The 25,171-nt window shown below is 35.5% G+C and overlaps 1 protein-coding gene across 5 annotated transcripts in view; it reads right to left on the bottom strand.

Annotated features, from left to right (window-relative positions):
• FRYL (FRY like transcription coactivator) overlaps nucleotides 1-25,171 on the bottom strand; it is a 242,319-nt gene that overhangs the window by 111,089 nt on the left and 106,059 nt on the right. For all 5 annotated transcript variants that reach the window (XM_036852364.1, XM_036852360.1, XM_036852361.1 and 2 more), the window contains 7 exons: nucleotides 22,662-22,861; nucleotides 13,935-13,988; nucleotides 10,758-10,897; nucleotides 9,833-9,929; nucleotides 3,495-3,574; nucleotides 3,030-3,110; nucleotides 66-234 (listed from right to left, as the gene is read on the bottom strand). In XM_036852364.1, coding sequence (XP_036708259.1) covers nucleotides 66-234; nucleotides 3,030-3,110; nucleotides 3,495-3,574; nucleotides 9,833-9,929; nucleotides 10,758-10,897; nucleotides 13,935-13,988; nucleotides 22,662-22,781 — 741 coding nt within the window. In that variant the 5' untranslated portion in view covers nucleotides 22,782-22,861. The remainder of the gene's footprint in view (nucleotides 1-65; nucleotides 235-3,029; nucleotides 3,111-3,494; nucleotides 3,575-9,832; nucleotides 9,930-10,757; nucleotides 10,898-13,934; nucleotides 13,989-22,661; nucleotides 22,862-25,171) is intronic.

The following is a 25,171-nucleotide window of genomic DNA, read 5'->3' as shown; positions in this document are numbered from 1 at the left end:
CATGAAAAGCAAAAACAACCACTGTTAGGCTAATTCTAATTACTGCACTTGAGAAGGTAGATCACCTGCATGAACTGAAATGATGCTTCAAAATCTTCTACAGGATACATTTTCACTCGGAAAAATTTCATTCCCATTATTAAGCTGATGACGCTTTGTACCACATGTGGACTTTGTTCCTTTTGTCGCAGTTCTTTTAATTCTGTCACAAACTTCTTCCTCACAGCCTGAAATCTTTAATGTACACGGATACACAATTTGATGTGAATTGAAAACACTCATTTCCCACATGATATTTAAGGTTGAAATCAAAAAGTATTTTACCTAAACACCATCTCCTTTCTCTGCCCTCATCAAAATTACCCAGAAAAACATACAGATGAAAACAAAAATATTTCTGATTCTAAATTTACTGTTCATTTATTTTTTCAAATAAAAAATGCCTTAAGGAGAAATTCTTATTTCTTATTAGAATTTCTTATTCCTATAATACCATCAATACAGCATCATTACCACTTAATGGTTCATAATCATCATAAAAATAAGATCTAATAACCCACCCATAAAACATCCACATGTAAATCAGAGAGTGTCTCTAAATTTTAAGACTCATTTTGATCAAGTCTGCAATTTGAGTTACATGGAGAGCAGACTGGAGACTACATATTTGTTCAAAGAGACAAACCAATCACTTGTAGACTACTAATTATCTCTTAAAATTATTATCTCCTTACACTGTAGAAAAACTGAAGAAGATGAGTGGGAGGACACTGGTCTCACAATGTGAATCAGCTAGAGAATCAAAATGCTTTTGAAATGTTGAGCAACATCCTGGATTCAAATGACTACAACAGTTAAGGCTACTAAGTTTTTCTTTGCTTACAATGGAAAAAGATATCTGATAGTTTGTTAATCAATAACACTTCATTTTCCCCCTCTATCTATGAAACAACTAAAGGTTTTATTGCTGATGTTACTTGGGGAAACCAGTTCTTGAAAGTTATAATGACAAATGAAGCATACTTCCCAATGGGCACTGAGGACATATTAATATTAATTAAACATGGATATTAATTACATGTTAATGAAATATGGATCCATGATAGGAAGTATAACTTCTCCATTTCCATTTCAGTCTTGTAAAAATACAACACCATTTTCCATGAAAGTGTTCTTTTACGTTTTATAAAGAAAATATAAAGTGGATAAAAATCTTCCCATTGCAATATTATTAGAATCCAAGGATTTTTCCTTCGATTAAATTTCTCATAATAATTATTAGTCACTATAATCAAAGGAAATGCATTGACAAGATTCTAAAACACCCCCAGCCTTTTCTTTCTCCCCACCCCTTTCCCACTTCACCACCTTTCCTCTCAAATGTTGGTGCCATCAGCCCAGCCTAATGTGGATCCATCCACGTTTTTTCCCATGCTCATTGTATGTATGGGTGGAAAACACCTCAATATTGCTCTGAGTGGCATTTCTCTTACAACTAGACCAGTGAGGCTGAGCATCATTTCATAAATTTACCATTGGCCATTTAGATTTACTATCCTTACCATCCTAGATTTAACTTCACTATGATGTAGGGTTCTTCTGGACCCAACTTGCTCATGTGTTATTTAGCACTTCTATATTCCTGACAGAAAATCATTTTCAATAAAAATTACAATATCATGAACTACTGTGCCATGAAAAGAAATACATTATTGCTCATGTTTTTGTAGCTATATTCCTGAAACAGGGATTCATTGTTGATTAAATATAAATACAATATTAAAATATTATTGTCTACATCTCAGTCATTTCAAATACTCCAACTATGTTCAAAGTTCTATAGCATTGTGTGTACAAGGAAGGGTCCCTGGTAAATTACAAAGGATAAAAAATAAATAATACTAAATTAAAGGACAGTAACTACCAAATAATAAAATACATTACTTCATATTAAAATCTAAACTACTAAACATCAACAATAATTGTGTTTGGTTTCTTAGACTTGAAAAAGGTTGCTATAGGATGATTTCAGGGCCAAAGACTGACTCTTTAAATAGCACCCAAGAAAATCTAAATTGATACTTTTTTCCTTACAAATTTCCCAGTAGCAACAAAGGAAATTCAAAATCTTCCATAGTCTTTAGAGCAGGCACAAGATACTAAAGACAAACATCTTTTTTACCATTTACGATAATGATGGTTCAATACAACTCAATGCATGTTAACTCCTAATGAATATCACCCTCTTTATGGAGTACTCTAGTATCTTTATCTTTCCTTTCTGGTATGTCTTCTACCTATTCAAAACTCTGTTCAGTATTAAAATAAATAAGATGGTTAGAAGGAAGACACTGTATTGCTATCTCAAAATAAAAGCATTCAAGTAGAAACTATTAAAAGTAATTATTAGCTTCGACAAGAGTTCTATAAAAAAGATTTTTAAAAACACTTCTCACAGAACTGTGAAAAATAGGGAATAAGGTAATGACCTGACTATTCTTGGCAATTTCTTACTTCCTCAGTTCAGGTTTTATGGAAAACCCCAAATAATGAAGACAAGTTGTGGAATTGAGGTATGGGTGTCACTTAAAAATCCTCTAAAGCAGGGGTTCCCAACCCCCAGGCCATGGACCAATAGCTGTCCACGGCCTGTTGGGAACCGGGCCGCACAGCAGGAGGTGAGCAGTGGGCGAGTGAGCGAAGCTTCACCTGCCACTCCCCATCGCTCGCATTACTGCCTGAACCATCCCCCCCATCACTCGCATTACCGCCTGAACCATCATCTGCCACCACCCCCCACCTCCCCCCCCTGGAAAAATTCTCTTCCACGAAACAAATCCCTGGTGCCAAAAACGTTGGGGACCCCTGCTCTAAGGAACAGAGCAGCAAAATAATAAAAGGTGAAACAGACTTCACAATAACTCTATGGAAAAAAAATAGATCTAAAACTGTCAGTGTCTATTCTGTTAGCTAGCAATGAGAATTCTAAAACACAAAACAAACCAAAATCAGTGATTTATAAAACTTACTTTGATTGGGCAAGAACGCCTATCACTTCTGCATATAAATCTGCAATAATATGCACATTCCCAGTGTTGGTTCCTGAATATCTAAAATAGCAAAAGAACAAACATATTATTTCATGAAATTTTTCTACAAACTCTCTTTCTTAATAACTCTGAAAATTCCTTATCAGGGTGTTGTATAAATTTTCTCTGAAGATTCATTTATAGGATGATAAAAACCACATGAATTTTCTTCTCTCTCTAGATTTCAATTTGCCAGGAAATTTAACCTGATTCTTATAAATTCAATCAATGGTTTTAAGAATCATTTTTTACAAAATCTTTCCCATAAGCATCTCCTGTGGACTAAAAAATACAGGAAGATAATTGCTTTGAACTTCAGAAAACAAATGATTTATGAGAGTTCAAATTAACAGTCTAAATCTGGACCGCAGATAAAAGCAACAGTCCCGGAAGTATTTTACTTACCCTTCCTTATGTTTAAAGTGCTTGAAAGCTAAGTTTAGAACTTCATGAACTAAGGGATCAGGCACAGGATGAACAGGAATCTAGAAAAAAAAAAAATCAAGTGTGTGCTAAACAGGTTACAGGTCTTTTATGAGTATCCTCATCATTTCAACTAACCAAATCAATGATCAATTTAAATTTTCATGATATGATCTACTACTAATCCGTCAATCTTCCCTTTCTAAGAATGCTATTATTTTTCTCTAAGAACTTAGCTGGACATCTACTTTAACAAGCTCTAAATTCATGAACATTAAGCTTTATAACCGCTAATCTTTAAACTACAGACTATGCAGATGAAAAAATAGTCATTGTTGTTACGACCATTGTCACTGTCAGAAAGTTAATAAACACACACTCATGGGTGACTCCCTGCAACACCTATCGGACAGTAAACTTTGACTGAGCCAGGCCCCACATAGTCTGACTTTCTATCATAATAGTATCCAAAAGGGACTCCAACTTTCCCAACAATTTAAAATTATTTATGGTTTTATTAGAAATCTGTTATTTAAATGTTTGTTTTGTTTAGTTCTTTAAAAATTACATGCCAGTTCCTAATATGGACAACACATCAAAACATTTAAACCAGAAAGTCAAATCCCTGCCCCTTCCCCCATGTATAATCACTGCTGGTATATGTCTTTTTCCTACACACACTCATCCACACAGCTTATTTTTTACTTGATGGAATGATGCATCTTTCCCCATCAGTACTTAGCTCCTCCTTACACTATTTAGCAGCCATGTAATACTCAGTATATATATATTATAATTTATTTAATGAGCTCCCTATTAATGAACATTTCATTCCAGATTTTCAATATTCAATATATATAATGTTATACAGTAAACATCTTGTGCATTTAACATTATTTACTTGTATAGTTCCATGGGAAAGCGTCCAAAAGGAAGAACTGATGGGTCAAAGATTATCCAAGACGTCATTGATATAGATTCTAGTTCTTTATATGTGTGGGTCTGTTTGTGAGCTCTCTATTCTATCAATTTATACACGTCTATACTAAACTCATGTTGTCTTAATGATTAGGGCTTACTAATAAGTTCTCATGTCTGGCACCACAAGTCCTCCCTTATTTTTCTTCAGAGATAGCTTGGCTATTGTTCTTCCCTATTCAATTTACAGACATCTTTTCAAGTTCCAAAAAAACTGTTATAGATGAAGTATAATCAAATCATTATATAACATATAAAAACATTTTCTTCATTAGACCAAAAGGTCTTTCTACACTTTTTATCATTCTAATGAAGAAAAGCCAAGCTTCTCTTTTCACTAGTTATGTAACCTGGAGGAAGTTTCTACTTCTTTACCGGTAAAAAATGTAGGTAATAGATTAGAACCCCATAATTACCAGCCCTGAGAGAATGCAAAACTGGGTACATTACAATTGGAGATTCTTGGTCTCTCACCTTTTCCACCCTTCTCTAAAAGGGACTAGGACAAAATTCTTACTTCCTAGGAATGTAGGGCAGATGATGGAACTAGAATATAGGATGGAGATATTGAGGACAAGGCCTGGTAGGGAACCCAGAGCCCATTAGGAAGTGGGGAGGCAGATGTATTTTCCTAGCTTCATCTTCCCTGGATTGGGCCAAACAAACTAGGCCCCAAGGTAAGAAAAAGGTTACTGAAGTCACTGCTGTTGTCCCGTAAGTCCCAGTAAGCCCTATGATTATCCCATTGATGGTTAAAACAAAGTAGATATCTACCACTAGGTGATACCAAACTTTAGTCGGGAATATGCTGTATCTGGATCCAGCAGCCCGACTTCCAGAACTTACTCCAGAATTCACAGCGCTAATCACACAGGCTGGCCCCAGACACTGCATTTTACGTGACTTAATTTTTTGGGCCCCATTTACTGTGCTGTGTTGTGGTTTTACCATACTGACTTCTTTACAGGGATGTTTGGTGTGCTCTAGGCCAGAGATATGAAACACAAGTTAACTTACACCTATACTTTCTCCTAAGTAGTCTTTATTTGCTCCAGTTATGCCAGAAGTCTAACAATGACAGCTAGGGACACTACTTAGCTATGTTGTGTGCTCTTTATTACTACCTTAATAATATTAATTATTAATAATGCCACCACCAACAATTTTCACGTGTCTGTGTGCCGGGTATTACTTAGGCATTTTATATACATTATTTATAACACTTATAGTGGCCTTACACAGTAGTATTTGTCCCGTTTTACAGATGAGGGGACTGAAGTTTAGAAGCCAGTGCATACTTCTCTAGAAAATACTGTGTGCCCAGTTTCTGATATATGAAAATGCATTTAATAAATGGAACAAATGAGGAAAGAAAACTTTCAGTTTTATCATATTATAGCTAGAAAAGAGACAGAAACAGAAGTGAGAGAAGAAATATTATCTCATCTTTAATTTTTGGAAGAAAAAAAGCACAAGCTCTAAAAATTTTATTTTAAGAATGAACACTATCAGGATGCTCAGATGTTCTTGAAATTCCTACTTCTCCCCTTATTTACAATAATAAAAAAAATTCCCAAGCTGAATCTCCAAAAAACGGGGGGCTGGGGCGGGAAAGAATCCCAGTTCAGTTTATAGAGAAAACGTTCTACTTTCATGGAGTAGTATTCCCATCTATAGCATCAAGAATTTTTTAGATCTTGCCATTTGCGTGATTTTGGAAGCAGACCTAATTCTATTTGAACATTCGAGAAGGATGTATCTAGCAGACTCTAAAGAATAGCCAAGTTTTATTCCAAAGCTATTCCCACCACCACTTCCCCAGATCTAATGCTTTTAGCACATCATGAAAGTAGAAAACCACAAAACCAGGTTAAGACATGGACAACGGGGAGTCAGCAAGGTGCGCTCATTATGTAAATGGTCAGCCCTCAGTGCAAAGGACAGTGAATAAACTCATGACTCAGCAAAATCACAAATAACCCCATAACCTTCAGGGCTGCTCACCAGCATCTAAAATGCTTATGTCGTGTGATGAACTGGAAGATTGGGATTGACATGTATACACTGATGTGTATAAAATGGATGACTAATAAGAACCTGCTATATAAAAAAATAAATAAAATAAAATTCAAAAATTAAAAAAAATAAAAATAAAAATAAAATAAATAAATAAAATAAAATGCTAATGTCAAACCTGAAAATACTAAGGATCTACTCCTCCTTCTGATACTTCACAATAAGCACCCATAAAACTAAGCCAAGAGCCTGAAGTGGCTCATAAGCTTGGTTTCCCAATCTTGTTTGTTTCAATGAATAAATGTATGGCTAAAATCGCAGTGGTTGAGAATCTGCCTGCCAATGCAGGGGACACGGGTTCGAGCCCTGGTCTGGGAAGATCCCACATGTCGCAGGGCAACTAGGCCCGTGAGCCACAATTTACTGAGCCTGCACGTCTGGAGCCTGTGCTCCACAACAAGAGAGGCCATGACAGTGAGAGACCCGCGCACCGCGATGAACAGTGGCCCCCACTTGCTGCAACTAGAGAAAGCCCTCGCACAGAAACGAAGACCCAACACAGCCATAAATAAATAAATAAATAAATAAATAAACCCAAAAGTTTAAAAAAAACCAAAAAACTAGCACGGCACATATTAAAAAAAAACAATAAAAAACACACTTGCCGTGGTTATCTCCCAAAGTTTACTGTAGTGACCAGCTGGTACAAGGGATACAGAGTTCTTCGTGCATTTTGAAGAGATCTAAATATGTGATGATGACACATGATAATGTCTGATAAAGACATGACAAATTATTTAAGAAACAAACAATTTATAATATATGAGGTCAAGAACTAACCCACAAGTAATATATATTCCTCTTTAAGACTGATCCAACCATGTATCGATATTTCAATACTCCTGGGGCTGTCCATCTCATCAAAATAAAACTGAATCACATTTTAATACATGTATATCATGTGGGACAAAAGTAAAAGTCCTATTAAATTCAATATATGCTACACTGATTACTCGCCGGAGCTATTAAACCCTACACCGTTTTGATACGGGAAAAAACTGGGTTCGTTTGTCATGATATTTCAGAAAGTTCTACTGATTTTTACTTCATTTTCTATAGTTTAATTAGTTTTGAAGAAGCTAAAAAGACTTTCCTTTTACTAAGAAAGAGAAAACCTACATGGGATTTTTTTTTTAAGTCATTGTTGAATTTGTTACAATATTGCTTCTGTTTTATGTCTTGGTTTTTTGGCCCCAAGGCATGTGGGATCTTAGCTCCCCTACCAGGGATCAAACCCACACCCCCTGCATTGGAAGAAGTCTTAACCACTGGAGTGCCAGGGAAGTCCCGGGACTATTATTTTCTTAAAGGAAGAGGAGGAAAAGGACGATGAAGACAAGGACAATGGGGCGGGGGAAAGGACAAGAGAGAAGGAAGGGGAAGAGGAAGAAGAAAAACCTCCAAGGGGTTGCCTGTGCACTGAAGTTCTGAAGTCAGTGCAATTAAGGGCAACTTTTAGATGAGAAGAGAGACACTGCTAAGTAGAAGAAAATCATGGGAAACAAAGGAAAAAAGGCACAATAGAGCCTGAATGTCAGTGCACGGAGTTTGCAATTTCTTTTGCTGGAAGAAGAAATACCTCTATGATTTAACTAAGTAAAGAAGTGCAAATGCTGATTACCAAACCACTCACAAGACCTACATTTAGCACATAAGAAATGCCAGGGATCAACCACAATGAGCCCTAGTCCAAGTCCGTTCATGGTGCAGTGTCTCTGGTCCGCAGCTCCTCCTATATCCCTACTGACTTCAGCCTTAGCATCTTAGGATCCCAGCTAAACTAAGAGATCACAGAAAGTATATCTGGCTTTCAGAAAGCACAACTTTCAGAGGAAAGTTCTTTTCCACCTCTACTAAAAACAACCTCATGGAAAGTACAAATTAAATTGTTTTTATCTTTGATTAACGCATTTATCTATGTCACGTATTCAAAATTATTTTTAAACAAAACAAAGCCAAAAAAATTATTTTTATTTTCAGATTTCGGATATTCAGATTTCAGTGTCTTTTCACATATATTGTAAAAACAAAGGCAAAGTATAAATGATTACATAATTCAAATATTTTTATATTAGCTATGTTAAAAAAGACTATCAAATCAATTAATTTTATATCTTACATTTGCTGTTTCCTGCTGTATTTTATATTCTATTCCATTTTATACAACAGAAACAAAACTCCCTGTCCGAACATGTCATGTGCTGTGCAAAATATGATTTTTTTTCTTTTAGGTAGCCTGACTGTTTTTTCAAAACACTACGGTGTGCATGACTGGAAATATATGGAACATCTTTGAATGATGTATATAACTTTTTAAAGACTACAAACTACAAAAACATTTTCATATCAGTACAGGTAGTTTCTTTTTAATATGCATTTATTTATTTATTTTGGCTGTACCAGGTCTTAGCTGCGGTAGGCGGGATCTTTTAGTTGCGGCATGCAGGCTCTTAGTTGTGGCAATGGGAACTCCTAGTTGAGGCATGCATACGGGATCTAGTTCCCCAACCAGGGATCGAACCCGGGCCCCCTGCACTGGGAGCATGGAGTCCCACCCACTGGACCACCAGGGAAGTCCCTCAAGTCAGTACAGGTATTTATACATATACTTGTACTGACTGTGAATAGTAAAAATATATAACATGATATCTGACACTATTTACCTATTTATATCTTTACTATCTATGCCATTCAGATGTTGAGCTCAGGAGTGCAGTACCTAGAACAATGCCACCCAACAGCAGGCATTCTAATATTCACTGGGTGAATAAACATAAACAATTCATTATCCTGAGGTCTTCTCGCTTGTCTGAAAACCATTTGCACTTGACAATTCAGTCTTACTCAAGTCAAATCACCCCCATTCCTCAACTATCACTGCACAATTATTACATGTTGAAATGCAGGCTTGAGGGCTACACAGATAACTTCTGTGAAAGTGGAGGTAAAAAGGGATTGAAGTAGGTGAATGACAGGTGGATTACAGTTGCTGCTAAAAGCCCAGATTTTACATACTTTTTATTCAGCTCCATTTCGCTAACATGATTTCATGTCTTGGATGGTAAACTAAGGTAGAAAAATGGGGAGTGATAGGTACGGGACACGGAACCCTCAGGCAATTGACAGAAGTATAATTAAATTATAGGAATTTTGTTTCTGTGAGCCAGAAGTTTAGATATAACATCCTAAATAAGGTTAACTGAAACATGAAGGCAAAATTAGCAAAAAATAAGAAATACAGACTTTGTAGAAACAAAAGAGCTTACCTGCTTTAGAACTTCAACTAAAACTAAACAAAAAATGAAATCTACTGCTAAATCTCTTCTTTCAAGAAGATAATCTCTTTCACGTTGCTGTTCATCCCTGAAACAAGAATCCCAAATTAGGATTGCATTAAAACTATAAGTTCTCAAATAGCTCTTGGTAGTACTTCATGTTATTTACTGAGTTCCTAGTACATATGGTGTCCCACAGCAATCGTTACAAGTTTTTAAAATAACCCAACGTATGTATTACACGTTCTTATGTTCTTTCTCTTTTTGTACATTAGGAACTTATATGCACATCTCACTATTACATCTGTCAGAAATTAAACCTAATCTAAAAGAATTAGTAAGAGGAAGAAAAACACGAAAATACAGTGCCAGGTCATTTTTTCACAAATCTAAGTTGAAAAATCACAAGTGGCATCTACTGAAGTACAATTCTAAACCATGGGCCATCACCTGAACACAAATAGATGTTTTACTTAACGCCATGATCTACCTGGGAAATTTGAAGAAGGAGAAGACAAGTTCGAGGATTTAACACCAAGAAGAGTCTCGTGGTATAAGAATTTAGGGTTTTGGCAGTCTTCCTGTATCACAACAACTGTTTCCCTTCACAAACCACGTGAACAGGACTTCCTTCGAATATTTTCTTAACTTCTTCCATGACTGTTAAAGCTCCTCACTGAACTACGGAAATTCAGTTTTGCATGACTAGTCCCAGTGATGACTCCTGTAGGGCAGCACCTGCTTTAACTGATATCTTTCCTAGATTTACAGTTTAAGTGTGGACTATCTTTTCCCCTTGTTACCACTTCATAACAAAAGTAACCAAACAATCACAATCGTCAGTTGATAACACTATTACCCGCTTCATTGGAAGTGTTTTGAGCCCAGGTTGAACAGCAGAAAATGAGCCACTTACCCCTTAGATTTTGTGCTAGACCGAGGCCTATACTCATAAGATTCATCTTCAGTTCCATTCTGGCGTCTGTACCAGTCAAACAAGGTGCGAAGTAAGGAAGGGAGACAGTGCTCTGCTACTGAGCTCATAGAGCTTATCAACTGAAAATACAAGATGTTACCAGAAGTAAAATACAACATCAAAGTGCCATGCTCCTCACGCTACTACCAATCACTTAGAAATGAGCAACATTTCTAGAAGAAAAATACACTAAACGCAGTAACTCCAAAGCAATAAATGTGTTTTAAAATAAAAGGGAAAAAAATAAATACAAAAAATGCCACTTACATTTAAATATTAAAAAACAAATAAAATAAAATAAGGGCTAGGGGTTTAGCCAAGTAATAAAGTAAAGTGAGCTAAGTTTCACGGGCTATTAACATTTACCCAAATCCATTCAGTTTAGCTCAGAGACTTTCCACCTTTTTCCTGCCTCCATATGCTACTCACATGTGTAAAAACTTGACCATCAGTAACATCCCTGATTACACACATGACACCTCTGGGTGAACTGTAACACAGAACATGAAACAACCACACCTACTTCCTTCCCCCGGCCAGTTCCTCTCTGCTCATGTGAATGAAATGTTCTAAAATGTTGCCACTAGAAGGGATGACGAGATGCAGAAACAGAGAAGACTACACCATGTTAGAACTGTGGGAAAAGCTCCACTTTATTCTGTGCTGCTATGGCACCGAACAGAGAATTATAATTACACAATTAATTTGTGATACTCACAAATAAACATATTAGAAATGTGTTGTATACATGCTTTTAAAGCTTAGAATATATAAATGAACAGCAGAAAGATAAATGAAGTGGGATGGACACCTGCAACTCAATTTGAGGAATCCCTTAAACTATCTGAATTGTAGGTGAGTTATCAGATTCATTTCATGAATGAACCCAACTTGCCTGTAATGGTGGTTAAGAGGTACACCAGCTACCATTAGTCATCCCTAAGGTCACTCTTCATCTTGAGGATCCAGAGAAAAAACACTCTCTCTTCATAAGATACTCTGTATCTGATTCAACCCATTGCTCGTAAAATTAGTATTTTAAAATTAGCATACAGCAAAACATGCTTCACTTTGTTTTGTTTAACTAAAAAACTATGGGTTGTAGCAATACTCAAGGTCTCGTTCAGTTCCACGACTGTAGGAAATATCAGTTAATGAAGATAAATTGATACCTCTAGGAATTAAACATTTATTTTTCCCAATATTTTATATTTTTCATATAAAAAAGAATGAAACAGTTGAATTATGTATGCTATTTTTCTCTTTTTCATGATCTCTGCCTTCCTTTAATCATGCTTTTATTTATAAATTACCATAATGTGACAGGTGAATAGTTTCTAATATAGGGAATTAAAGTAAAAACAAGATTCTAATTTTATTTAGCCACTTTTGAAAATTTATATTTCATTAACAATGAACAATACCACTCAAAGGAAATCCCTTTTAATACCTAAAGAAGGAACAACAAAACACCATCTGCTACTGTAAATACATATTAAAGCAGTTTACCCCACTCATAGCTTTTTATTGTGGAAAAAAATCAAGGTATGGGGCATGATAATAGTTTTATTAATCATTTACATAAAAAAAGAAATGGAAGTTTTCCTTAAAATGTTGTTTAATAAGATTTCATATTGATTGTTCATTCATCATTAGTAAAATGGATTCAAGATGTGAATAATCTAAATACCTTTAAAATAATATATTAATAATACATTAATAATTAATTAATAACTAGTAACAATTAGTACCTTTTGTAATGGCATTAAGATTTGAAAAGGGTTATATGAGGTGATCTTATTATTACTGTAACAGAAAACTAGCCTTGTTATTTATGGTTTCTTCTTAGACCAGTGGCTATTTACTAAGTGTGTGCTTCAGAATCACCTAGGGAGCTGTTGCAAAATACAAGTGCCAGAGCACTCACTGCTCTTGGTGATTCGGAGTCAGGAGAACTGGAGTGGGATCCAGAAACACAGCATTTTGGTAAGCCTCCACCAAGTAATCCTAACCAGTCATCTTTATCTAATCAAGCAGACTAATGTGAACATTAACTTCTATTTCCTAGATACATAATTATGAGAAGAGTAGCTCAGGAATACTAGATGGCAACAGAAAGCTGATCTGGGTTATTGGGTTTTGCAGACAATCAACATGTAATGAAATAAGTCTTGAACAAACATAATTATGACAAAAATAACCCTTGATCTAACATTCAATATTAGCAAGAGGAAAGAACTGACATTAGAGGATTACCACTAAATTTTAGATATTGGTATTATATAAAAAGGTTTTTGGTTTTGCAGGGTTTTTTTGGAGGGGGAGGGTTGGCCATTGTATATCTTCCTTTTTAAGCTTCTTTGGCTTTTTGACACAGACAGTCCATCTGGCCTTTGCACAAGCACAGCTACAAGTAGTTAATGCCTCTTAGGGCAACCCTCAACTGCTGGAGATGGGGGCTGCAGAAAAATGCTCCAGCCCTCCATTCTTCAGAAAGACAAAAATGGGTGACATTCTGTATGATTCTCAGAATAGAATGAACCCCCAGTGCCCAGAGCAGTGATCTCTATCAGTTCTTCCTCTTCCCTGCCTCAATCTCTCAAGTCTCCTCCTTGGAATCTCTTTCCAGAACCAAGTCCTTGTCTCTGGCTCTGCCTTCAAAATGGGGTGGAGAGGGAGAGAACCAGGCTGGATGTCTCAGTATAAAGGTTCTGATACCCCCAACAGGAAAAAATAAATGTTAAAAGGTCAAATATTATTATGTAAAAATTGTATACAAGGAAAGATTGAGGGATATGATTGGAAATCTTTTAAGAAATTTTCAAAGGGCATAGTAAAGAGGGTACCAGTGAAAAGCAAAGTTTTAAAATGCTTAATGAACAGGAATCAATAAAGTTCACAGCTCATTCTATGAACTATGAAGTTCACAGTTCGTAACTCATTCTATTTGTTTTGTTAAAAAACAGACTACCAGTTCCAGACGGAATCTAGTGTATAAAAACATACAGGACCACTAAACAAAATAAATAAATTTCTTAATATTGGATGTATTTGGATCAGACTGTTAGGATAAATATTTTCCTTTCAGGAAAAAATATTCCCCCCACATTGGCATACCTGGTCAAACTGAAGATCTTCACCCCTCTGAAGAGATCTAGATAATGGCTTCTCCTACAGTTGAAAAAAAAAAAAGTATATATGCAAAATATTAGAAATCTTACCGATAATAAACAGTTGAGATTCGTGAGATGGTTTTGTTTTTGTTTTCATTAGTAATTAGATTGTTTCAAGGAAAGGTTCTAATCTGCTAATACAAACAAAATTTAATATTATTAGTTTAACTTAGAATAGCATATCTAGCATGACCCCTTCTGTCAGCCTTTCTACCTACTTGCCTTGCTGCTTACCCCACATATAGTTACCTGACTTACTGAACATAAGAGATGTCTCAAATTATGTTCACATATATTATGACTGATTCTTTTGTTGAGATTTTTTAGGATGATTTTCTAAACTTTCTACTTTATGCTTTTTTTATTGAATTTTTATCTGAAATATATATCATAGGAAAACAAATGCCATTTTTCTATGAAAAAAACTGGAATTTAGCAATATGTATATTCTGAAGCTTATCTATCCAAGAGCCCCAATTTCCTTCTCTCATTTATTGCTATAACTTCATGAAAATAAACTCACAAATGTATCTGCCACTGAAATTTAAAAATTCCTAATCTAACTATCAGAGAATCACATTTCTAACTAATTTAATTGGGGTCAGTAAGATACCTGAATTCCATAGCGCTTGACTTTCTTAATAGGTAAAGGTTTTTGGCATGTCCTTGGCACTTGAGCCCCTATATGCTAAGCACACTTTGGTAATTATCTTTTAGACAAGTCGTCGACTTCTAAAACCGACTATTATACACTACAAACATGCAACATGATGAGGATCCCGTCCAATTATATATATGCCCAATTAACTAGCTCTAAAATTTAAGTAAAACAGTAAGTCTCATAGCAAGTCCAATAGAACATTGTTTTTAAAAGTACCTAAAAGTTTGAAAATTACTGAGCTATCCTAATGTGAATTGTGTATTTAAAACCTGGGCTGGGGGTAGGGTAGGAGAGATAATAAGCTGTTTCTTACCAACTTATTTGACTTACTTGATCCCCCTCACTTGATCCCTCTTTTCACTGTAATATTTAATTTAAAGGTCTTCAGTAATATTATGAGGAGTGTTGATCTAAGTAGTTTATTACTCACATAGGGTGTTTATACAATAAAGCAATGGCCAAGCAGACTAAAAGAGAGCAATAACCTTCTCAGAAACACTTACACTGTTTTCTTATACCTCACACTTTTCATTTCTCAACAAACTCATGCTTTCTCAAAGATTTCTGAAGATCTGACATCCTCACAGAGCTTTCCCTAAACCAAAAAGTGAGGATGAGTTATTCTTTCCATAATAAGAACTCAGAAATGATGTTTGAATGCAAAAGAACACTCATGTTACCATCAGTACAAAAATATGAAATAAGTGTACTGCACTAAACACTGTATAAATTACTAATCAAGGACTTTGTATTAACCTCTCGATTTGATTACAGTATGGTTGAGGATGGCCTGATCGTTGTCAAGCAGATGTACTTTCAATGTGAGATTTTGAAAGGATAAACTATTTAAAACATGTTTATAGTACACGCAACCCATTGCCACAACAACTAAAAAGAATACAAATTATTCTCTATATTCACATATAGACGAATGCAAAGACGTATGTACCAGAATGTTTACTGTAGTATTTTTTTCACAGTAGCCTCAAGTTGGGGTAAGTCCCAAACAGCTTATCCATAGAGACTGGTAAAAAAAAAAAAATTTATAGTACTTTCTTTTATTGAAATAATATTCAACGTTAGAGAGAAAGAGACAAATATATATGGGCTGATAATAGAACAAGCTCTGATTTACATTGTTAAAATAAAAATAGGGACAGAAAAAATATACATATAAAAACTCCCATTTGTGTTTTTTTAAAAAAAAAAGATGGAGGGTGCTACAGAGATGGATAAATAATAGACATGAAAAATGGTATACTAAAAACTATGGACAGTGATTATCTTGATCCAGAATGGAAGGAAGGGTCATTATTTTTATTACATAACCTTTAAGACTATTTCCACTTTTTATAATGTTATTATTTCATAATAATATAATAGATCAACAATGAATCTAAGGTTCACAATCCTTTATACTCTAATTTGACCCTTTAATTAGTATCTATGTATAGAGTACCAACAGCAACATGTAGCTTCCAGGGAAAGCAGAAGAATTTACTGAAAAGATTTTTGCAGCATAACAATGATACTGAAATATTTCAATAATTTGCAACTAAAGATGGCAATCTCTCCTAAACAATCCCTGTCCTTGTAGAGCTAAAAGTCTAATGATAGAGCAAAGAAAATATATATTATCTTAGACAGACTTTATAGGATAGGAAGTTGCAATGGAGGTGAAGATTTTAAAATGACCACTGAGAAGATGACGTTTAAGTCACAATCAGAGGGAAGTGAGTAAGCTTGCCATGCAGAGTGAAGGAAAGATAATCCAGTCAGTACCTTGGAACTCCCCAAAGGCTCAGGAATTGGAGAATTTCAGTACTATGAAAGTGTGGGTGAAGGTGAAGTTAAAAATAAGAGGACTGGTTGAACGATAGTTTAGGAAACATTTAGACCCCCCCTCCCATTCCCTTCACCCACTCTACTTAGCACGTTGGCTGTCCCTCCTACCTACCCACACAGGAATTGCCCTTCTTATGAAAGGGCAAAACAGAGATGTCGACTGGGGGATACTACAGTTGAAGACAAGGTACCACACTGAAGACAGGGAGCTTAGGTAAAAAGGTATATGCTAAATATCAAAACCCCCAGTTATCTTCTGTCTCTACATCCCCAGAATGCTAGCAGCCAAGTCTAAACCCTCCCATTTGGGCTACTGAAGGACCCCTCCAGGGGACTCTCACTAGCTTCCAACCAAAGATCTGACACTGATGGTTCAGATGATTACACACTAAAGACCACAGTCAAAAAGGCCCCTCCATGTACACAGAGCTTCCAATCAGCTGTTTAGTGCCTCAATCATAATAAATAACATATGTTATAATAAGCATGTGAGGAGAAGGGGAAACTAACAGAAAAATGCAGTTTGTGATGCTGGGGAAGGGACTAGGTCTTATCAATCTCCTTGACTGGCAGATGTCACTAACTGTAACATTATTAACAATAACTAATTAAATTACCTGGACTAATTTTAAAAAAAAGATGTAGTTTGGAGGAAATAAGAGATCAGAAACTCTTTAAAATACATATTTAATATTATCAAAAAAACAGTGGACAGTGCAGAGCTGTAAAAATGCTGGGCCTAAACCAAATACATACAGTCTAAATCAGCAGGTGATTAGTTAAAGCCCTTTTTCCTCTCTTCTTTTCTGGTCACTGGCAATCTAAAACAGTAACAGATAGGCTTGGATGTGCCTGGATCATTACCCAGGATTGATCTACCTCCTTTTAGGAAGAAAGAAACCTAAGGTATTGGACTGCATAGTTTGCAAGCTGCAATTTTAATCAGTGGTTGCCCTTCCTTCTTGAATCTTCCAAGATAAAAATGAAATTGTGGCTAAAGTCAAGCTCAGGTAATCTTCGAATCTTTTGCCTTCCTTAACCTCCTTTTATTGTGGCTTCTAATATGAGAATGAAAAGGCCAGTTCTCTCATTTTAGTGATTGATTAAGTTCTTTTAGCAAAAGCCATTCACATTTGTGCTTCTAAGTTTTCATGTAACCTACACTCCATCTGACCATGACACATGCTAGCCTCCTTTTATGTAACAATTCGTGGATGCTGTTTTCTTTAAAGAGACCCCATGAAAGTTTCATTCAAGAACGCAAGAGAGTCATCTTGAATGGCTGTTTATTACTGGAAAGGGTACAAAATAAATTTCAAAATAAATGAGATCACAATAAACGCATTTGAAGCTATAATAAAAACCTTGTGATAATGTTAGATTAAATGTATTTTCATTATCTAATCTTGATGCTGGGTAAACGATACACCATCTACTCAGACTTGGACATAAATGAAACAAAGCTGGCAGAGATCTGATTCAGACAAGAAGAAATTATGCCGGTATATAGGAGTGAGGCGGATAAAATCTGTAAAATATGATGGGGATTTTCTCAGCCAGTGTTTGTCCTTGGCTGCTATAGTCTACAACACTGGGGGTTTTCCTGGTGTGTCAGGAGGAGTAAGCAGGGATGCCTCATCTCTCTTAAGTGTGATGATGGGGTAAAAACACCTATTTTCTAATGGAATCCTCACCACTACTCACCATAACTTAATAATCTCATTTTAAATTACACAGCAGATGTTTCTGAAATTAACTGTTAAATGAATGAATACAATATAGTCAACATCAGACTATTCTGAAAGAACTATCAGAAGCTCTGGCTAACACAATGATACTAAGCTTTGTTAGAAGAAAAAGGGCACAGGCCACAGCAATGTTCTTAAGGCTATATTCAATTTAAAATACAAACTTTTACTAAGCACCTACCACCAAGGGCAGTGCTGCAGGTACTGCCTGGAAAGAGAGACCTGGTTCCTGGTATCAAGTAGCTCACATCAGAAAAGATAAACATGTAAGCAATTAACCATAATATGACAATGTCAGAATCGAGGAGTATGAACAAATTATTATGGTAAAACAAAGATTCATTTAGTTTGGGGAAGGATCACTATGTCAGAGGGAACATGTGGGAAGTTGGAAGAATGAGTAGAGGTTTAAAAACAGAGGAATTAAAAGCATTTTAAGACTTCCCTGGTGGCGCAGTGGTTAAGAATCCGCCTGGCAATGCAGGGGACACAGGTTCGAGCCCTGGTCTGGGAAGATCCCACATGCCATGGAGCAACTAAGCCCGTGAGCCACAACTACTGAGCCTGCGCTCTAGAGCCCATGGGCCACAACTACTGAAGCCCGCGCACCTACAGCCCATGCTCCGCAACAAGAGAGGCCACTGCAATGAGTAGCCCGCACACCACAAAGAAGAGTAGCCCCCGCTCACCACACCTAGAGAAAGCCTGCGTGCAGCAACGAAGACCCAACACAGTCAAAAATAAATAAATAAACAACATAAAAATGACACTTTGAACAAAAAAGCATTTTAGATTGAGAGAAAAATAAAAACAAATACATCAGAACAACAGAATATATAGAGGATACTTTTAAGTGTCACAGCACACATCAGGATAGGAGAATCATGAGACATTATACAAACTGTAACGAGACTGTGAAGAGGCTGAAATGACTCACCAAGAACTTGAATTTAATCCATAGCAATGAAAAGGAAGCAAGATTTCTAAAGCAGAAAGGCAATAATATTTGTATTTTAGATGAGGAAAAGTCTGGTGAGAAGAAGGTAAATGGGAAGGAGATGGACCACTTCTTGACTGCTTAGAAGGCTAATGCAATGGCTGAATATGACAGAACCTGGCCCTGAGCTAGGACAGTAACGATGGCATTGGGAGAAAAAGGAAGGAGAAAGATGTAAAATCACCATATTATAGACTCATTCAAACTAGGTAATTTCACTCGTATTTTCTTTTAACTATTTTACTCTGAAGACTTTCACATTTCAAAATTAAAATTCCTTTAAGACTATAAAATATTTTAGAGCTCTTAGGACCATAGCACATGGTGCTGTTTAAAAATATTTTATAAAATAGGTAAAAGTTTTAAAAATGTGCTATGTAAGTTGCAAATTGCTGAAGCCAGCTGATTGCTGAGGGTTCATTATACTATAATCTCTACTTTTATATAAGTTTAAAAATTTTAATAAACATTTTTTTCAGGCTTATTGAGATATAAGTAATAAATAAAGGTGAAATATATTTAAAGTATACAATGTGATATATACATATATATACTGTGAAAGGATTCCCACCTTCAAGTTAATTAAAACATCTATCACCTCACATATTCACTTTTTTCTTTCTTTCTTTTTATTTTTTTTTTGGTGAAAACACTTAAGTTCTACTTTCTTGGCAAATTTCAGTTATACAATATAGTATTATCAACCATAGTCACCATGCTCCATAAACTTTTTTTAAAGTATTTTTTAAAAAGTGGTTCCCTTTCTGACTGTACGTTATTTAAGTAGGCTAGTGTAGCGATCTGTCATGTAATTCATAGACCATGGATGAAGAAAATAACATTTTATAGAGTAAGTACATTTCTAATCAAACCTTATAATCACTAATTCATATCTATAGACTCTTGTAATCCTTATTTCTAAAACAGAATTTTAAATTATATACATGCTGTAAAATATATATACATTGGTATAAAAACAAATTAATTTGATATGCAGAAAGCAGTCGTGGAATGATTTAAATTGAATATAGTGAGATGCACAGTTTTAAAATATACATTTTGGTTAATGATCTTTTACCTATTATTATTTATTAAACCTCAAATACATTATTTCATAGATGCTTTCTTCAGAGTAGTTTCCTCTATTTAATGATCAGAAAGAAACTCGAGGCATGCATGTACCCACACACATACCATCATATTATGAGTAATGTTAAGTCCTACTTCACTAAGAAAATTAAGAACATATAATACTTCCTCAACTTCCCTTCTTTCTTAGGTCATCAATTATTCTCTTTTCTGTTCCTTTCCTCCCTTCCTTCTGAGGAAGGACAGCAGATTGAGTAAGCCTAACTCTTCACTCTGCTGCTTATTGGCTTTGGGCTTCAGACAAGTAACAAACCCTCTGAGTCTCAAAGTGGCAGTGAAGACCTATCTCTAATCCTGTTGTGTAAGGAATAAATAAATTTTAGCTATTACATCCTCTACCTCCATCTTCATTATCATCACCGTACTTCTAACCTACCAGCGTGATCCTGATACATCACATATCCATTCCCTTCAAATCCAAAGAGTTGCTTCCTAAAGTTATATCATCCTGCTAAAACTGTTCTCAGGCTGCTTAATTTCCAAGTCCAATACCCTCTTCCTCAGTGTTCACTGTGTTCTTCTGCCTCTCTATATTATTTGACAATAATAATGCTATCGTATACTCTCTTCCCTTGATATTATCATGTGCTCTTTTAGCTTTAACTATCACCCTCATGTAGATGATGCCAAAATCTATATTTCTTGTGAGTTCCAAAAGGAATCTCCAGCTACCAATCAAATAGTTCCACATGGTTTAGATTGCTAGTAGCTCAAGCTTAACATGCACAAAGGAAAAATTATCTTAATCACCTTGACTATCCCAATAATATTTCTGTTTTCTTTACCTAAGTAAATACACTACCATCTTTTCTAACACTTCAAAAAATCTTCAACCCTTCACTCTCACTCAAAACACCTACTCCTATTTAATTATGTGTCAAGTTCTACTGATTCTGCTTCTGTTGTTTATCTCACTTTTTTCCACAACCACTTCCACTGTTAATGCCCTAGTTCCAAGGCTCTTTTCATTCCAGCCTGAATTATATACAATAACTAAACAGTCTTTGCCTTTCATCTATTCTCCCTCTTACTGTCCAACCACTGTATTATCTATCATAATAGCCACCACAATTTGTTAGAATCCAACCCAGACATTTGTTTTTGGTCTTTTTCTTCCTTCTTCTTCACCATAAGCTCGACTCACACAGAGCTTCTCACATTATTCAAGTATCCTCGTGTACTGTAAGTTCAAAGCTGTTTACGTGTTCATTATAAGTTTGGCTACTGTCACATCATTAACTCACAGAATGTTTTAGGTTTTCTCTTATGTTTTATCTGTCTCAACAATTCCCATTGGTGAAATCCATTTTTGTTCTTTGGTGACCTGCAGTAACTTATCAAAGTGGGTTCTAGAGTCATTACAGCTCTTTAGATCATCACTTTAGGGCTTCCCTGGTGGCGCAGTGGGTGAGAATCTGCCTGCCAATGCAGGGGACATGGGTTCGAGCCCTGGTCTGGGAAGATCCCACATGCCGCGGAGCAACTAGGCCCATGAGCCACAACTACTGAGCCTGCACGTCTGGAGCCTGTACTCCCAACAAGAGAGCCCGCGATAGTGAGAGGCCCGCGCATGGCGATGAAGAGTGGCCCCCGCTTGCCACAACTAGAGAAAGCCCTTGCACAGAAACGAAGACCCAACACAACCAAAAGTAAATAAATAAATTAATTAATTAAAAAAAAAAAAAAGATCATCACTTCACTACTGGCCTATCCCTTAATTTTTTTTTAAGACTTTATTTTTGAGAGCAGTTTTAGGTTCACAGCGAAACTGAGTAGATGGATAGACTTCCCATATTCCCCTGTGCCCTTACACGCATAGCCCCCGCCATTATCAACATTCTGCACCAGAGGGGTGCCTTTGTTATAACTGATGAACCTACACTGACACAGTCTAATCATCCAAAGTCTATAGATTGCACTACAGTTCACAACGGGTGTTGTATATTCTATGGGTTTGGACAAATGTATAATGACATGTATCCACCATTATAATATCATACAGAATATATTCATTGCCCTAAAAATCCTCTGTGTCTGCCTATTCATCCCACCCCTACCCCTGCTCAGTCCCTGGCAACCACTGATCTTTTACTGTCTCCACAGCTTTGCCTTTTCTAGAATGTCATATAGTTGGAATTACACAGTATGTACCCTTTTCAGATTGGCTTCCTTTAATATTTTTTCAAGTATATTATTTTCTTTGAAAAATTTGTAATATAATGGTTAATGCAAGTCAAGAATATACTTGATTTATAGGTCAGCTCTACTCACCAAGGGTTCAGCCATTACAACTTCAATTTTCTTTTCAGCTTGAACAGCAAATTCTGCAAAGAGGCTCTTGATGACATATTCACCAGGCTTGACATCTGGGTCAATCGTAATGCTTGACATGATGATATTCTTTTTCCCCAAAGTGGAATGAAAGTTGGAAGAAGTGCAGTACTTATTCACTTTGCTGACTTGTGCTGAAGCTGAAAATAAAAGAAACAAAAGAACTCTACTTTAATAATCAACTCAATTAGGCCAACCATAACCCCCCTATTTAATATGTATCCTCCGCCTAAACCCCATCCGGATCTCCCAATCTGTATTACCAGACTCTATTTTTGTCTATTACACTTGTCACCTTCTAACATACTGCCCAACGTAACTATAATTTAGTTATATATTATGTTTACTATGTACTATTTTTCTCCCTACCATACCATTGTAAATGCTATAAGAACAGAGATCCTCTTCTGTCTTTTTTGTTCATTGATGAATCCCAAGAGCCTAGAACAATGCCTGGTATATATACTAGGTATACAATAAATATGTATTGAATGAACAAATGAATTCTAAACAAAGTTATATGCAATGAAGGAAATAAAACGTGACTCATAGGACTTTTCTTTGAATCATTCAAAGGAGAGATAGGGATGATATCAATCGTGCCTGGCAAATAGTGCTTCGCATCAAGTAAGGCACAAAAAGAGCACACACCACTACTTGCTGTTTATCTTCACCTGTTCTGTTCTTTTGACTGCCTGGGCATTCTACCTGGCTTTTATCTACAGTTTATCCAGTCACCTCGATATTCCAGGCTGTTGTATGATATAGACCCTCCCATTCTCTAACCTCAGCTTGTGACATCCCTTTGGCCTGGAATATTCACGGAGAACCTGCAAGAATGTACTTCTCTCCCTCAAGCTGATCTCTAGATACTACCCTTTCAATATGCTGTCCTATAAATAACTCCCTCTTTGAAACAGGAAGCAGAACACAATTTTTCAAACATTGAATTTCTGCTTACGTGTATGTGTGTATATAATCACAGGACAATAAATTTAATCTAAATAAATACACTCCCAACTTATAAGGAATTGTTCCGTCAACTAAAAAAAAAAACCCTACTCTACCAAACATAGTATGTGTCAAGATATCTAAAGGTGACTGTGATAACACCCAAAGAAAATTCTAGAAAGTAATATAAAGTCAGGTTATGGCAGTCACTTCAGAAAAAATAATTTGCAAATTTAAGAAAAATAAATATTTTTGAAAGACTGAACTTCCGGGAGTTCCATGGCAGTCTGGTGGTTAGGACCCCACACTTTCACGGCTGAGGGCCCAGGTTCAATCTCTGGTCGGGGAGTTAAGATCCCACAAGCCGTGTGGTGCAGCCAGGGGGGAAAAAAAAGACTGAACTTCCAAATACCAAAGAATGGTTTACTTTCATGTCCTATTCATTATCTTTGTTTACTTACTTATTTTTTATAGAATAGAATATTTTCCTCCAAGGTTAAGATTAGAAATTAGTCATACATGATGCTTAAATATTTAAAATAATAATCTAAAGAATGTTATAAACTGTTACTATTGCATCTAAAATAAATATCTTTGTATCACATAAAATTAAAATATAATATGTAATGTATTCTAGAACTAAAATTATATAAGAACAAATCAAAACAAAAATTCAGTCCTTTGAACACAGTGCACACTATTTATTTTAAACAATGACTTGTTTGTTTACTCTGTTTCATGATCCAACACTGTGTATTATAAAGGAGAGAATGTGTTAACAAATGTCATTGTGGGGAAAGGAGACCTTAAATTTTAAAAATTTATTCTGAGTCATTAAGAATACTCTATATTTTATATCCACACATATTGAATAACTCTTGGGAATAATAAAATAGTGAAAAAGCCTACCCAGATAGTTTCTAGAATTTTAATTTACATTTTAGAAATAAAAATGAAGATGAAACATTTTTAAGATTTTGACTTATGGTAGTAGATACAAAATATATCTTGTAATTAAGATTCATAAGATCATAAGAGAGTTACAAAGTTTCTTTGGCTTTAACTTTACAATAAACGTTTTAAACAAGAAGCTATGATAGACTTTGGCACTTGAATTCTAGACTTTGATGAAGTATGATCTTAATAACATTGTAACCTTTAAAGTCTCCTCAAAAAGAAAAAACTTTAGTTAAAATGACCTCTGAAAAACTCACCCTTACTGTCTTCTACTTCCTAAAAAATCATAAACATAAATTAAGCATAAACAAATATTCCTACATATCATAATTGCATATTTCAAGAAATTTGCCAATACAGCCAAAAGTTTTAGGGAAACCAGTATTTATCTTCCAGATAAAGGTTTATCTTCCAAAGACCTGCATTATCTTCTAAAATAAAAATACTTCAATTTTTTAAAAAATCAAATTTTAATGAAAATTACTTATTAAGAGTTAATCACTTTTACCTCCATCCACAAAGCTCTAATGAAATCAGTTATA

This window comes from Balaenoptera musculus, chromosome 5, assembly GCF_009873245.2.
Source record: "Balaenoptera musculus isolate JJ_BM4_2016_0621 chromosome 5, mBalMus1.pri.v3, whole genome shotgun sequence".
In the NCBI taxonomy this organism is placed as follows: domain Eukaryota; kingdom Metazoa; phylum Chordata; class Mammalia; order Artiodactyla; family Balaenopteridae; genus Balaenoptera; species Balaenoptera musculus.
Note: the sequence above shows the minus strand (reverse complement) of the source record. Positions and strands in the feature narration are given on the sequence as shown.